The following is a 14,710-nucleotide window of genomic DNA, read 5'->3' on the forward strand; positions in this document are numbered from 1 at the left end:
ATTTATCAATCTAGATACGCGTCTGGTCAAACTGTCACGATGATGTCAAAAACAGAATGTGAGGCAGGTTAATGGTTATCTAGAAAGGCATTGTCAGCGGTTCAAGGTAAGACCGGTGAAAGGTTGACACAGAGTTAGCTGGAGTTTCATTTCGACTGCGGGCAAATCCCACAAATCTAGCCGTTTAACTTTTGTTCTCGCAGCCCCCTAGACCGTGAAGATCATTTCCGTGCTCCCTCCCACCGCTCCAGGCCCAAACGACTGCAGAGAGACAGGAAGCGTCCACCCCCGGACTCCTAGGTCCCGCGGAACCCCGGCCTCAGCCTGGCGGCGACGCGCTCGCCCGGTGCATTGTGGGCACTGTAGTCTGGCCGGAACCTGTTCACGACTACAAGTCCCGTGACCGTCATTGCCCCGCGGCCTCCTCGCCCTCAGTTCCCCTCCGCGGCCTCCGCTGGGCCTCCCCGGCCCAGGGCGCGGCGTCCCGGCGAGTCAGCTGTTTCTCGCCGGGGCCCAAGAGGCGGAAGCCGGAGAGACGCAGGGAGGAGCTTCGCGTGCGGGGTGAACGCCCGTCCTACGTGCTCGTTCGCTTCGCGACCGCTGTGCGCGAGCCCGGTGTCCCCGCGGCGGGCAGCAGCGGCGGCGTCGGTGGAACGCGGAGGGGGCGGAGGGAGTCCGCGGCGGCGGCGGCTGCAGTAGAGAAATGGCGGAGACCGTGGCGGACACCCGGCGGCTGATCACCAAGCCGCAGAACCTGAATGATGCCTACGGGCCGCCCAGCAACTTCCTCGAGATCGATGTGAGCAACCCGCAGACGGTGGGGGTCGGCCGGGGCCGCTTCACCACCTACGAAATCAGGGTCAAGGTGAGGCTGTCTTTCTCCCCTTCGGAGAGACCCCTCCCGCCGTCCGTGGTCTCCCCCTGTCAACCCACGAGTGGTCCCCTCCGGCGGCTATAGCCGCCCAGGCCGGGAGCTCCGGGCTGACTCGGTCGGGCAGCCTTGTCCCCGGGCGGGGTCTTGGGCCAGGGCCCCGCTTCCTCTAGGGCTTACTCAAGGGGTCTGCAGAGTGAGCTGAGCCCAGCCCTCGTATGTGGAGAAGGTGCTCGAAGAAGAGGGCGTGGGTTGAGCGCCGCTTGCCCCTCAAGCAGCTGATCTGGGAATGACATTTGAGTTGGAAAGGTGTAGATCTTTCGAGAACACAGTGCTTCCTCGGGAGGAGAGCTGGATCTGACTGAGAAAGGGGCTTTGCGCAAAGTTGAAGTTTTCCCAGTCTTCTTGAGCTGGAGACTTTTTTCCTAAAGGTGGCCGAGCCAAGCTGGTTGGTTGTTCCAGGCCTTTCCCGAGCTACCAAACTGACTAGGTTGTACACTTCTCGGAGCAAAATCTTGTGGGTGTTCATAAAAGCCTGACGAATTTGGTAGGGCTGAGCCTGGAGAGAACAGTGATAGACCTTAGCCTTCTGGGCCACCATCGTGCTAAAGGCTGAGGTGTGGCGAGTGTTGTGTACCTCACAATCCAAAACTACAACTGCTTTTAAGAAAGCCTATTCCCTTAGGGATCTTACTCTTAATTTCGAGATTTGCACTTAACTGAATGAAGGAATCAGCTGAAGTAGAAACACACTTATAATTTCGTAGCTAGTGTTTGATAGCAAGTAATTCAGATGATTTGAAAGATGCTAATTGAAAATAGTGCTTCACTTTCACTGTAGTTCAGGATTAAAGAACTTTCTTATGTATGAAAGTATCTTTAAAAGTTAATGACTTGAATTTAATGAAATGAATTTAGCTGTTAAAAACGGCAACAGATTTTACTAAAAATTAAGAATTTCACTTTACAGTAATCGAAATTTACATAACAAGTTACTAGTAATGTTTAAATGGAGTAATTTCTCATTAACTTGTGCATTTTTTTGTGCATATGGTTAAAAAACAACCTATAATTTGCCATCTTCACCATTTCTAAGTGTGCAGTTCAGTAGTGCTAAGTAGATTCATATTGTGAAATTTATGCATTTAAAAAATATGTGTTGCTAAAAGAATTTTAATAATCAGACTTTAAAATGTGAAACTAAAGTTTATGTTCCAAGTCAACCTAGTGTCCCTACGGATTTGTAAACTGTGAGCCATATGCAGTTTTGTGAAAAAATCCAGCCTCCGGTATACTCAAGGAAGTGTTTTACCACAGAAGCCTAGTGAAAGAGTAAGGCCCCCGGCCCCCCTTTTTTTTTTTTTTTTTTAACTTTTGGAATGATTTTAAAATATATGGCAGAATGTTCACTAAAAAGAACTTCCTCTTTTACCCTAATTCACCACCATGTTTTCCTTTATTTTTTGTGCTAAAACAGAAGTTGGTATTCCTGTTTCTAAACTTCCATAGTTAGTACTTCCTGTCATACAACTGAAGCAGAATCTTCTGCTTCCACTTCCTCCATTTAATAACTTCGTGTTTATCTTGCTGAGTGCATTGTATTAAAAGCATTGTATTATAATTTAATCATTTAAAAATACATCTGATACTTGATTACTGCATAGCTGATGGGACACTTTAAAAATAGTGTTTATGGTATGATCATTTACATTTTTAAGAATAATCCTTTTTAAGAGTGGTTAATAAGTTATGGAATGAACAAAGAATACACCTGCATTGGTTTGTATTATATAAAACAGTTTTTTGTGTGTGTTAATGATGGTATTAGTCATAAATGCAGGTATCCCAAAAAAAGTGTAATTGAGTTTCTAATGGTTGTGAAATGACATTGGAGTTTTTAATATGTGGTGTGTTAACTTAAAATTCAGAACACCTTATAGTAAGACAGTAGGTCTTACTTAAGTAGCATATGATTTTTTAGAGTAATTACAGTCTTGTGTTAAGGTAAAATGGCCAAGAAGATGAATAGTTAAGTCATTTTGTAATTTTATTTATTACTACTTTCTAAACTGTTGCTTCTCTCCCTAGCCCCTGTTGCCTGCCCTTTGCTACTGAATTGCCATGTGGAGTTTGGGACCTTAAACTATCTTATAGTTACTTTCTAATTCTGGTCTTGAGTAAAGTGTTCAATTTTATAGAATCTGATTGAAATTACTCTAATTCACAAAGTAATTTTATCTAGATAGTGGTACTTTAGAATGGAAGTTTCCCAGTCTCCATTTATCTTTCGGTTTGAGGGTAGTGTTTAAGACTATTAGGATCACTTGATTAGTATCTCTGGCCTTTTGAAAATAATTGGTACAGTGTTAATGTTTTTAAAAATTGTTCTAATGGGTAGGTACAGCAGAGAGCACCATAAATGATGAAAGATTTAGGAAAGCTCGGGGTTTAGAACTATTTTGGCATATTAAAGAGAAGTTTAAAGGAGAAACTCAGTCACTATTTTTGAAGTTTGTACCATAATGCCACCTTAATTTTCTGGGGATTTGAAGTTAGTTCAGATCTACTATTGTAGCTAGAGACAGTTGTTTCAAACAAGTTAAGGATCTTTCTTGAGCTTTGAGTTCATTGAATAGATTATAAGCAGAGTAAGGTCAACAATCTAAACTCCATTTCCCCTCTGTAAAATAGGTATGCTAGCAATAGCATGTACTCGTAGGACTAAATGAGATAATGTGTAAATCTCCTTAGCATTGACTGGTACATATACTAAGCTTTCAAAAGTTACCTCTTTCTAAAAACAGTTAAGTTCTAATTTAAAAGGCAGTGATCAACTAACTACACTTTCTGAGTTACTGTGCAGTTGAGTTACTAAAATTGTTAGATTTTCTTGGCATGGAAGTATACTTTCATTGCGGCAGATGTAGTATAAAAGAAGCCATCTTGTTCAGGAGCTTTTTGGTTTGTTTGAAGTTTTTATTATTTTGTGTGATTCCATGTAGAAAGTTGTGATGTCGTTTGGAAGGTGGTAAATTTCATATTAAGCCCCAAAATATTTAATAGAATACTTCATATTTTAAGATTGTACATTTCTTGTGATTATAATAGTATTCTTACAGTTTTATTGAGATATGGTTGATATACAAGGTATTAAAGCTGTACAGCAAAATGATTTTTTATGCACATATATTTTGAAATGATTACCACAATAAGGTTAGCTAACATGCAACTCCTCGCATAGTTACAGAAGTAGCCTTTTAAAATTGAGGCTTATTAAAATACAAAGCTGAATACTAAAGTTTAATCAACCTTTTTTTAAAAGATTTTATTTATTTATTTGATGGAGAGAGAGAACATGAGCAGGTAGAGGAGCAGAGGAAGAAAGAAAAGGGAGAAGCCGACTTTCTGCTGAGCAGAGACCGTATGTGGGACTTGATTCCAGGACCCTGGGATCATGACCAGAGTGAAAGGTAGACACATAACAGACTGAGCCACCCAGCCATATATTTTTTTTAAATTAAGATTTTATATATTTATTTTAGAGAGAGTGAGTGGGGGTGGGGGATGAGGGGCAGAGAGAGAAGAGAAACTCAGGTAGACTCCACGTTTAGTCGGGAGCCTGAATCAGGACCGGAGCCGAAACCAAGAGTGGATGGATGCTTAACTGACTGTGCCACCCAGGCGCCGCAAGTCTGATAAACATTTGGACAAGAAAGATGGTTAGTAAAAGTAGCATTTTGACAATTTTCCATTCTAAACCCATATTGGTGATTTTACTCTGTGTGAGTCCTCTCATTTTAAATTGGAAATTATTAATATCGGGATTGGAAACTAAGAAATACATTCTTAGGGGCTCCTGGGTGGCTCAGCGGGTTAAGGCCTCTGCCTTCCGCTCACGTCAGGGTCCTGGGATCAAGCCCCTCATTGGGCTCTCTGTTGGGCGGGGAGCCGCTTCCTCCTCTCCCTCTGCCTGCCTGCCTCGCTGCCTGCTTGTGATCTCTGTCTGTCAGATAAATAAAATCTTTAAAAAAAAGAAAGAAAGAAATTCTTAGACTTGCTATCAGTATTTATAAGAATGTTTTAGTAAAGGGCCCAGATATATTTTTTAATGATGTTTTAAAGAATCAAGGTATTTTATGTCAAAGGACATCTGCAGAATCTAGGTAGCTTTATCAGCTGGCCAGGAGATGTCTGATACGCATCTTTGCTGGTGGCTCCAGCTGGCTTCCGGGATCTCCATGAAGGATGGGCATGTCACTAGCTTTCAAGGTTCTTACCTAATCCATGCCTTAAGATGGGGGAGGGAAGCAGTGACAGTTAAAAAGTAGTCCTGCTATATTGGGCTACTAGGGACTGTTCTGTATTGTTCATTATAGTACTTTAGGGAACCAAAGCATAGACAGTTGTCTCTCACCCAAAGTAAATTATCTGACTAGTGTCACAGCCAGGGTTAGATTGGAAGTAGTCTGGTCCTGGTTCAGAATTGCTTCACAGCTGCAGTTCATTTAATTTAAAACAGGACATTAAAACCCTTGTTGTCTGCAGCCTCGTTTTGGGGCACCCTTGGGTGTCTGAACACTGGAAGGAAATCCCAGGGTTGGTACTCTTGAGGCCTGAGTTGAGTCTTCAGTAATGCACGGCGGGTAAGACGCACCCAGGAGAGGCGAGCAGCTGCCAAGAGCTTGCTGTTAAATTCTGTGCTCTGATGAGACCTGGAGGGAACTCGTTGTTGACTGGCTGGCGGGTGATGTTATAAAAGGCAGGCCTTTTTTTCTGTGTGTGTTGAAGCCGAAGAGGGGACTTAGCACTTCAGTGCTTCTTCTATTCAAGGCGCTGTGCTATATATATGTGTCTATAAAATATGGAGTGTTTCATGAATTTGCGTGTCATCCTTGCGCAGGGGCCATGCTAGTCTCTGTATCCTTCCAATTTTAGTGTATGTGCTGCTGAAGCGAGCACTGCTGTATATATATAACACGGTCTTTGAGGTAACTGAAGAGAATAGGGAATATTCCTGTTTTGCTGATGTAAAAGCTGGGGTCCCTGTTGATCTGATCCTCATCTTTGGTCCCTTCCTCATTCTTGCTTTATGCTCCAGGCCTGTTGAGCTGCTTGTACCTCCTGAATAAGCTGAATTCTCTTTTATCCAGGCCTCTTGTGTCTACATACTTCCTCCGTCATTACAGACCATCTTCCTGGGGTGCCTGGCTAGTTCGGTTGGCGAAGCGTGTGACTCTTGATCTTGGGCTTGTGAGTTTGAGCCCCACGTTGGGTGTAGAGATTACTTTAAAAAATAAAGTTATTTATTTATTTATCTTTAAAGATTTTTCTTTATTTGTCAGAGAGAGCAAGAGAGCACAAGCAGAGGGGGAATGGCAGGCTCTACTGTAGGCACAGGGGTAACTGGCCCACCAGGTCCCCCTTGCTATCATTTTTCTAGAGATTTTGCTGATCCTTGGAATTTAGATTGGATTTCCTTCCTGTGTAGCCTTGTAGCCCTATGAGGATTAAATTTATTTGCTTATTTGTGGCTTCCTTTAGTTCTTGTGTCTTCCACTATAAGCTCCTAGAGGACAGGGACTGTCATGATCACCCTTATTCAACACCTGGCACTGCACTTCCACGTAGTGGACATTATGAATAATGACGTTTAGGAAGGTTAAGTAACTTGCCCAAAGTCATAGGTATTAAATGGCAAAACTGGGATTTGATCTACATTTTCTGACCTTCAGAGCCTGTATTGACCATTCTCCTGGGGAGCTTTTGAAACCATTGTCTTCTTTCATTGGGCAGAAGTGGGATTTGGGAAATGGTAGTTTCTTTATTTATTTTTAAGATTTTATTTTGTTAATGTAAAAAAATATTATTTTTATTTTATTTTTTTTAGGAGAATGAATGATGGAGAGAGCATGAGCCGGGGGAGAGGAAGGGGGAGAAGCATACTCCTTGCTGAGCAGGGAGCCCAGCTAGAATGCTTCTTAAACTGTCATTTCCTGAGGTGCCTGGGTGGCTCAGTGGGTTAAGCTTCTGCCTTCGGCTCAGGTCATGATCCCAGGGTTCCTGGGATTGAGCCCTGTGTCGGGCCCCCTGCTCCGCAAGGAGTCTGCTTCTCCCTCTGCCCCTGCCTCTCTTGCTCTCTCCCTTCCACTCTGTTTCTCTTTGTCAAATAAATAAATAAAATCTTAAAAAAAAAAAAAAGCACCCTAGCAAGGACGCTTTACTGATACACATGAAGGCTCATTCCTGGTTGCACCATGCTCTCTGTCTCTGAGAAGTATGAAACAAATATTTGGAACCACAGTGGTTGGTAGTTAGATGTGATTTAGAAAGGCAAATTCTAAGTAAATAAATAGAAACAAATCAGCCAACCAGAACAAAAAAGCAGATCCTGATAGAGATCTGAGAGTGGAGAGGAAAACCAATGACATTTACCAAAGATAGAAAACTGTTTTTGGAGGGGAGGCAATTTAGATACTAGCTGAAAGTGTAACAACCTGTATAGCTTAGCTTTTTCAGAAGAAGGGGAGGCATTGGCTGTATTCAGCCAAGACAGTTGTTTTTGCCACTTGTACTGTGTTCCCATGTAAGAATCAGGGGGGTAAGCCAGGAGTTAGGGAAATATAAAATATATATCCATCTAAGAAAGAAATAATAATAATAATAATAATTATTATTATTATTTCAAGTGTGCACATGAGCCCAGGTGGGGAGGCAGACAATCTTTTTTTTTTTTTTTTTTTTTAAGATTTTATTTATTTATTTGATAGAGATCACAAGTAGGCAGAGAGGCAGGCAGAGAGAGAGGAGGAAGCAGGCTCCCTGCCAAGCAGAGAGCCCGATGCGGGGCTCCATCCCAGGACCCTGGGATCATGACCTGAGCCAAAGGCAGAGGTTTTAACCCACTGAGCCACTCAGGCGCCCCTATTTTTTTTTTTTTTTTAAGAATTTGTGTACTTATTTGTCAGAGAGCACAAGTAGGGGGAGAGCCAGGGTCCTTGCCAAGCAAGGAGCTTGATGTGGGACTTGATCTCAGGACTGTGGGACCATGATCCAAGCCGAAGGCAGATGCTTAACCGATTGAGCCAGCCAGGTGTCCTGGGACAGAGAGAATCTGCTTTCATGTAAGCAGAGCCAGCAATTTTTTGAACATCAGATAAGAGAGATGGTGTCCAAGAAAAGCAACACTGTAATCTCAGTACGGCTATTTACTGATTTCATAGTTAATGACTTAACCCATTCAACCAGAATTTTACATCCTTAAAGAAATATTTAGAACCTAGGAATTTTGACATGGTAGTAAAATGTGGCATATGATGTAACTTTCAAGGAAGGTGGTATCAGGATACAGTTTGGGCTGTTCTCACAGAGTCTTCAACAATAGAGTCTTTATTTTTTCACATGACAGGTTTCAGAGGCAATCTTGGGCTGTTACCCTGGCTTGACTGTCAGCTCCCAGCATCACATCCATCTTCTAGCCAAGGGGAAAATGTATTCCTGCTCCATTGCCCTTTTCCTCAAAAAGAAGCTGGGAATTTAGTCACATCTTCAGCCATGTGAAGAAAGGAAGAACACAATAAAGAAGTAATTGGGATCAGCCCTTCTAGGGTGTGGCTTTAGCAACATTCTGATAATCTCTCTTAATTCTTTACTTTTTTGCTGATGTCTGATTTCAAAGTTTAGAGGAAGGTGGGTAAGAAATAAAATTGAGTTCTCATTAGTTCTGACAATCTTTTTTTTTTTTTAAGATTTTTTGTTTATTTTATTAGCATGAGTGGGAGGGCCAGTGGGAGAGGGAGAAGCAGACTCCCCACTGAGCAAGGAGCCAGGGATCCCAGAACCCTAACCTGAGCACAGATGCTTAACCGACTGAGCTACCCAGGTGCCCCAGTTTTTACAATCTTAAATGTGAATGAGTTTTGATTTCTTCCTGAGAATTAATTTCGATAAGTTGAGAAAGACTATTGTTAAGACATGGTATATCTGATAGAGGCATACCATGAGATTGGGGTTGGATTAGAGGTGTTGAAAATACATGATTAATCTTTTTTTTTTTCTTCCATGGCTGTTTAAAACTATGGAGGCAGTTCTACTTAGGACCAGCATTTTAGTTGATGGTATTGAATGTTAGAGTATATAATTTGAGATACCCAAATAAGTGAGATCATTGTCTCTTACCAGAAAATCATAGAAGACTTGAAATAATTTTCATAAAATTATTTTGTGTCTAGCAGTATCGGAACGGGCACTTCCTAATTCTTTGCTCTCTAGACTTTGATTTTATCAATGATGGATCATCTCTGTTTGCTTGGATTTCCTTAAATTATTTCCACACTTGCCACCTATAGATTGTTGGCCTTCTGTTTTTTCCCCACTCCTGCCTTGTGGGATAGTAAATTTGGGGATTTTGATCCATGCAGAGGAGGAGAGGAGTCTCAGATCTCCTCTCCTTACATCCATTTCTTTGCATCTCACTCCTCTTTTGCCTTGACATTATTCGTTATCTTGAAATGGAAACAGAAGTAGATAAAAGTCTTGTTGGCTAGGCATATATTATGTATTGTCAGGTCTTTATTTAAGTTTATACCCAGGGGTGCTTGGGTAGCTCAGTTCATTGATCATCTGACCCTTGGTTTCAGCTTAGGTCATGACCTCAGGGTTGTGGGATAGAGCTCTGTGTCTGGCTCTGTGCTCAGCGCAGAGTCTGCTGGAGATTTTCTCCCTCTCTCCCTTAAGCTTTCACTTGTGTGAGTGCGCACACACACTCTCTCTCTTTCTCTTAAATAAATAAAATCTTAAATAAATGTATTTATAGTCAGAGATGCCTCCCATATTGTGTAACTTGAGAACTTTTTTTTTTAAGATTTATTTATTTATTTGGAAAGAGAGGGCAATGAGTAGGGGAAAGGGCAGAGGGAGAGAGAGAGAGAGAAAGACTCGAAGCCAACACCCTACTGAGTGTGGAGCTGGACCTGGGGCTTGATTGATCTCTCTGTCCTGCCCTGAGATCATGACCTAAGCTGAAATCAGGATTCAGAAGCCCAACCTGCTGAGCCACCCAGGCACCTCACTGAGAAAATTATTAAGACACTAATAGATTTAAAAGAAAAAAAAGGTACTAATAGATCTAGAGCAGTAGTGAGTAAGCTGTGGACTTCCCTGTTTTTATAGTTTTATTGGAAGACTTCCACAACTCAAGGCAATAAATTTGTGTTTTAAGCTACTAAGTTTGTGACAATTTGTTACAGCAGCAATAGGAAATTAATAAGAATAACCATACCCTTTTACTAAAAGTCATTTCCCCGGGCACCTGAGTGGCTCAGGTGGTTGAATGTCTGCCTTTGGCTCAAGTCATGATCCCAAGGTCCTGGGATTGAGCTCCAGATCTGGCTCCCTGCTCAGTGGGGAGTCTGCTTTTCCTCCCTCATGGTCTTCTGCTATTGCTTGCTCTCTCTCTCTAAAATAACTAAAATCTTTTTTAAAAACTGGGTATAAGAAAAAGAACCACATAATCTTTAATAGGGTTTTTTAACCCACTGAGCCACCCAGGTGCCCCTTTAATAGGGTTTTTTATCCTTGCTGTTATCTGGTGCTCTTATATGAGAGGGGGCCAACTTCTGAGACTAGACAGATATAAAATTATGCGTACTTTGTGATGAATACTGTGGATTATTGGCTCTTGGTTAAAATTTAGCTTAGAGGGACGCCTGGGTGGCTCAGTTGGTTAAGCAGCTGCCTTCGGCTCAGGTCATGATCCCAGCGTCCTGGGATCGAGTCCCACATAGGGCTCCTTGCTCCACGGGGAGCCTGCTTCTCCCTCTGACTCTGCCTTCCACTCTGTCTGCCTGTGCTCGCTTTCGCTCGCGCTCTATCTCTGACAAATAAATAAATAAAATCTTTAAAAAAAAAAAATTTAGCTTAGAAAAGGTATAATTCTTTATTATTAGCCTTTGACCCTCCATAATTCTAGGCAAGTTCTTGGAAGCAATAGTATCTTATATTTGTAGCACACATTGGAAGAAAAATACTTTTGAGTTCTGTATCTTGTGATTCTAGGTTTCAAAGTCTAACATTTAAGTATTTCAGGCAATAAATGTATAACTACACGATTTCTTCTGATGTTACATTTTTTTTTTCTTGGATTTCTATTTTGGAAAGAAACCTGCACGTTAGCCTCAGGCATTTATTTATAATGAGTAGGAACAGGCGGTTCTTTTAAAATATCCAGATCCATTTATGACAGGATAGATCTTAAAAATCCAACTTTAAAAGGCTATGAGGTATATGAACTATATCAAATACGTAAGGCACCCAGAATTTCTATATGAAGAAAGTTCAAGAATGTCAAAGCTAAGGAAGCATTGTAGAAGAAGGATTTTTAACTATAAAATCTGATAAAACATTCATAAAATTAAGAAAGTATTTATAGGTTGGAGTAGGCTATTAGTTATGAATACTATTCAGTGGGTTATTTAGAAGGATGTTCTGTATATATTCTTTGATTTGCTTTTCTCTAGAACATTTGATAGCCCTTTGTCTAGAACTGTTCTAATACAGTAGCCATTAGTCATAAGAGGCTATTTAAATTGAGGTGTTAGTTAGAAGCTACCAGACATCTATTTCCTTGGGATTAAAGTTGAATTGTTTGACTTGTCTTTAGTTTATTACAAGTGATAATTGGGCTTGAATATACGGTATGTGTCATATATAAAGGGACCATTGTATCAGGGCTTTTTCCCTTGAGTTTCTGTAACCTTTTGCCCCATCTCGTTGTCGTTTCCAGTCATTGGTCACTCACAGTCTGTTCACTGTTACCCTTCGGCGAAACTCCCCAGCATGCGCTGACACACACCCCCTGTTCTCTGCTGATTAAGATAGAGAAAATTTCCTAATCCAGTCAAAGGTTAGAGACTTACTTTCTTTATAGGATAATTTTAATGTATTAGGAAGTTGAGCACAAGTTTGGAAACTATAGTTAAGCTGTAGCTTAACCAAAGAGAACTGGGATAAGAGTAAATGGTGCCTTTCAGAGTGGATAGACTCTTACTTCTCTTCAGTGTTGTACAGGTACGTGTAAAATATGAGTGGTTTCAGTTACAGTTGCCTTCAGGTCTGTTGAGAGCAGTGGGCCTTCCGGTGGTATTTAGCTCAGGCCCCTGAAGTAATTTCCTGTTCTTCACAGAAGTTGGATCTCTTACAGGTCTTGCTGTGGCCAGTAGAAGAGGAAATCCCTTCCTGCCCCACTTCCTCAAGGGTTCTTAATAAAGGCCTCAGGAAAATCTGCTAGATTAAATGTTAACGACTAAATTCTCCTGTAGGCAAATGAAAAGCAACTCAGCGGAGGACATTAAATTCAGATTGTAAAGCACTTTGATAAATCTCATTTGGGATGCCTGAGTGGCCCAGTCAGTTAAGCGTCTGACTCTTGATCTCAGCTCAGGTCTTGATCTCAGTGTTCCTCAGGGTTCCTATCTCATTTAATATTAGCTGTTGCTATTATTTAATTACTGAGTTGGCTTTAGCTTTCTATTGCATTATCAAAGAGAAGGAGGCGCCGGACTGGCTCAGTTGCTAGAGCATGTGACTCTTGATCTCAGGATTGTGAGTTTGAGCCCACGTTGAGTGTAGAGATTACTTTAAAAAAAGAGAAAAGAAAGTACTGAATGTAGTAAAGGATTGGTTTTCTTTTTTTTTTTTTTTTTTTTTTAAGATTTTATTTGTTTATTTGACAGACAGAGATCCCAAGTAGGCAGAGGGCGGGCGGGGTGGGAGGAAGCAGGCTCCCTGCGGAGCAGAGAGCCTGGTGCGGGGCTTGATCCCAGGACCCTGAGATCATGACCTGAGCCGAAGGCAGAGGATTTGAACCCACTGAGCCATCCAGGCGCCCCTATCATTGAAATGTTGTTAAGGAAAAGTAAAAACTCTATAGAATCTCTTACACTATTGCAGAGTGTATTATTTAAACGTGATAATGGATGGTAATGATGGTTGTACAACAGTGTGAATGTACTTAATGCTTCAGAGTTCTGTACATTTAAAAATGTATACTCTGTGACATATAATGGTAAATTTTATGTGTGTTTTATCACATAAAAATAAAATATGAAAACGGGCGCCTGGGTGGCTCAGTCGTTTAAGTGTCTGGCCTTCAGCTCAGGTCATGATCCCAGGGTCCTGAGATCGAGCCCTACATCGGGCTTCCTGCTTGGCGGGGAGCCTGCTTCTCCCTCTCCCACTCCCCCTGCTTGTTTCCTGCTCTTGCTGTCTCCCTCTCTATCAAATAAATAAAGAAAGAAATCTTAAAAAAAAAAAAAAAGGAAACAAATTATGGAGGAGGAGCAGTTGAATAAGTTAATGTAATGTTTTCTTTGAAGTTACCAAAGCAGGGAAGGAAAGCAGTTTTTCATGACCCCCCCCCTTTTTTTAAAGATTTTATTTACTTATTTGACAGAGATCACATGAAGGCAGAGAGGCAGGCAGGCAGAGAAAGAGGGGGAAGCAGGCTCCCCGCTGAGCAGAGAGCCAGTGCGGGGCTCGGGGCTCAATCCCAGGACCCTGAGATCATGGCCTGAGCTGAAGGCAGAGGCCTTAACCCACTAAGCCACCCAGGTGCTCCTCTTCATGACGTTTTAACAAGAATCTTTGTCCTTACCCATTTATCTTGGCTTCACCTCTATTTTAGAGGTGCCGGGGTGGCTCATTTGGTTAAGCAACTGTCTCTTGGTTTTAGCTCAAGTCATGATCGCCAGGTCATGTTCTGTGGTCAGCACAGAGTCTGCTTCAGTTCTCTCTCTGGCTCCCTCTCTCTGCACACTCCAACTCCCCACCCCCGCCGCTGCCCCTGCTCCTTCCCCTACTCACAGGCCCTCTCTCGCGCTCTAAAAATAAATAAAATATTTTTAAAATTTTTTAAAGTTTATTTTAGTTGTTATTCATATAGTCACTCAAGCTTTTTTTGTGATTATTTGTAGGCTATATCATTTTCCATCCTTCGCTTTTAACCTGTTTATGTTTTTGAATGTTAAATGTGACTCTCGTGGACAGGATATAATGGTAATCTTTTTTTTAAAATCCAGACTGACAATCTCTGTCTTTTGATTGAAATGTTTAATAGTTTTATGTTTAATGAAATTATTGGAGTGATGGGTTTATTTCTGCCATTTGATACTTTTTTCTTTTTTAAAGCTTTTATTTTAATTCTGGTTAGTTAATGTATACCATGTTAACGTTAGTTTCAGGTGTGCAATACTGTGATCCAGCAATTCATACATCACCCACTGCTCATCACAAGTGCACTTTTTTATTTAATTAATTTATTTTTAAGATTTACTTATTTTACTACTTCTTTTAGAGAGATAGCGCGCACAAGCGGAAGGGGCATAGGAAGAGGGAGAGAGAATCTCAAGCAGCCTCTGTGCTGATTGCAGAACCCAACACAGGGCTTGATCTCACAATGTTGAAATCGAGACCTGAGCCAAAAGCAAGAGTCAGACTTTTAGCTGACTGTGCTGCCCAGGTGCCCCTTTCAATTTGTTTATTTATTTATTTATTTATTTTGAGAGCAAGCATGAGCTGGGTGGGAGGGGCAGAGGGCAAGGGGAGAGAGAATCTCAGACAGGCTCCGTGCCCAGCGCAGGAACAGGTCTTAGAACCCTGAGATCATCACCTGAACCAAAATCAAGAGTCATATGCTTAACCAACTGAGCCACCCAGGTGCCCCACAAGTGTACTTCTTAATACTTATTCATTATATCTCATTGTTTTTCTATTCCTCCTTTACTGCTTTTTTTTATTAAATAGATATTTTTAATATACCATTTTAATTCCTAAGACCTTTTAAAA

At 41.5% G+C, this 14,710-nt stretch overlaps 1 protein-coding gene and 1 non-coding gene across 2 annotated transcripts in view; one reads left to right on the forward strand and one right to left on the reverse strand.

Annotated features, from left to right (window-relative positions):
- Positions 1-391: 391 nt before the first annotated feature.
- The window catches only part of SNX3 (sorting nexin 3), a 44,437-nt gene continuing 30,118 nt past the window's right edge, over positions 392-14,710 (forward strand). The window contains exon 1 of the mRNA XM_059176938.1: positions 392-865. Within this exon, the coding sequence (XP_059032921.1) occupies positions 704-865 (162 nt within the window). The 5' untranslated portion in view covers positions 392-703. The remainder of the gene's footprint in view (positions 866-14,710) is intronic.
- On the reverse strand, positions 5,727-5,830 carry LOC131834910 (U6 spliceosomal RNA). Its single transcript, XR_009355002.1, has one exon. It is a non-coding gene; the product is annotated as a U6 spliceosomal RNA (small nuclear RNA).

The sequence above is a fragment of the Mustela lutreola genome, chromosome 6, assembly GCF_030435805.1.
Source record: "Mustela lutreola isolate mMusLut2 chromosome 6, mMusLut2.pri, whole genome shotgun sequence".
Classification (NCBI taxonomy): Eukaryota; Metazoa; Chordata; class Mammalia; order Carnivora; family Mustelidae; genus Mustela; species Mustela lutreola.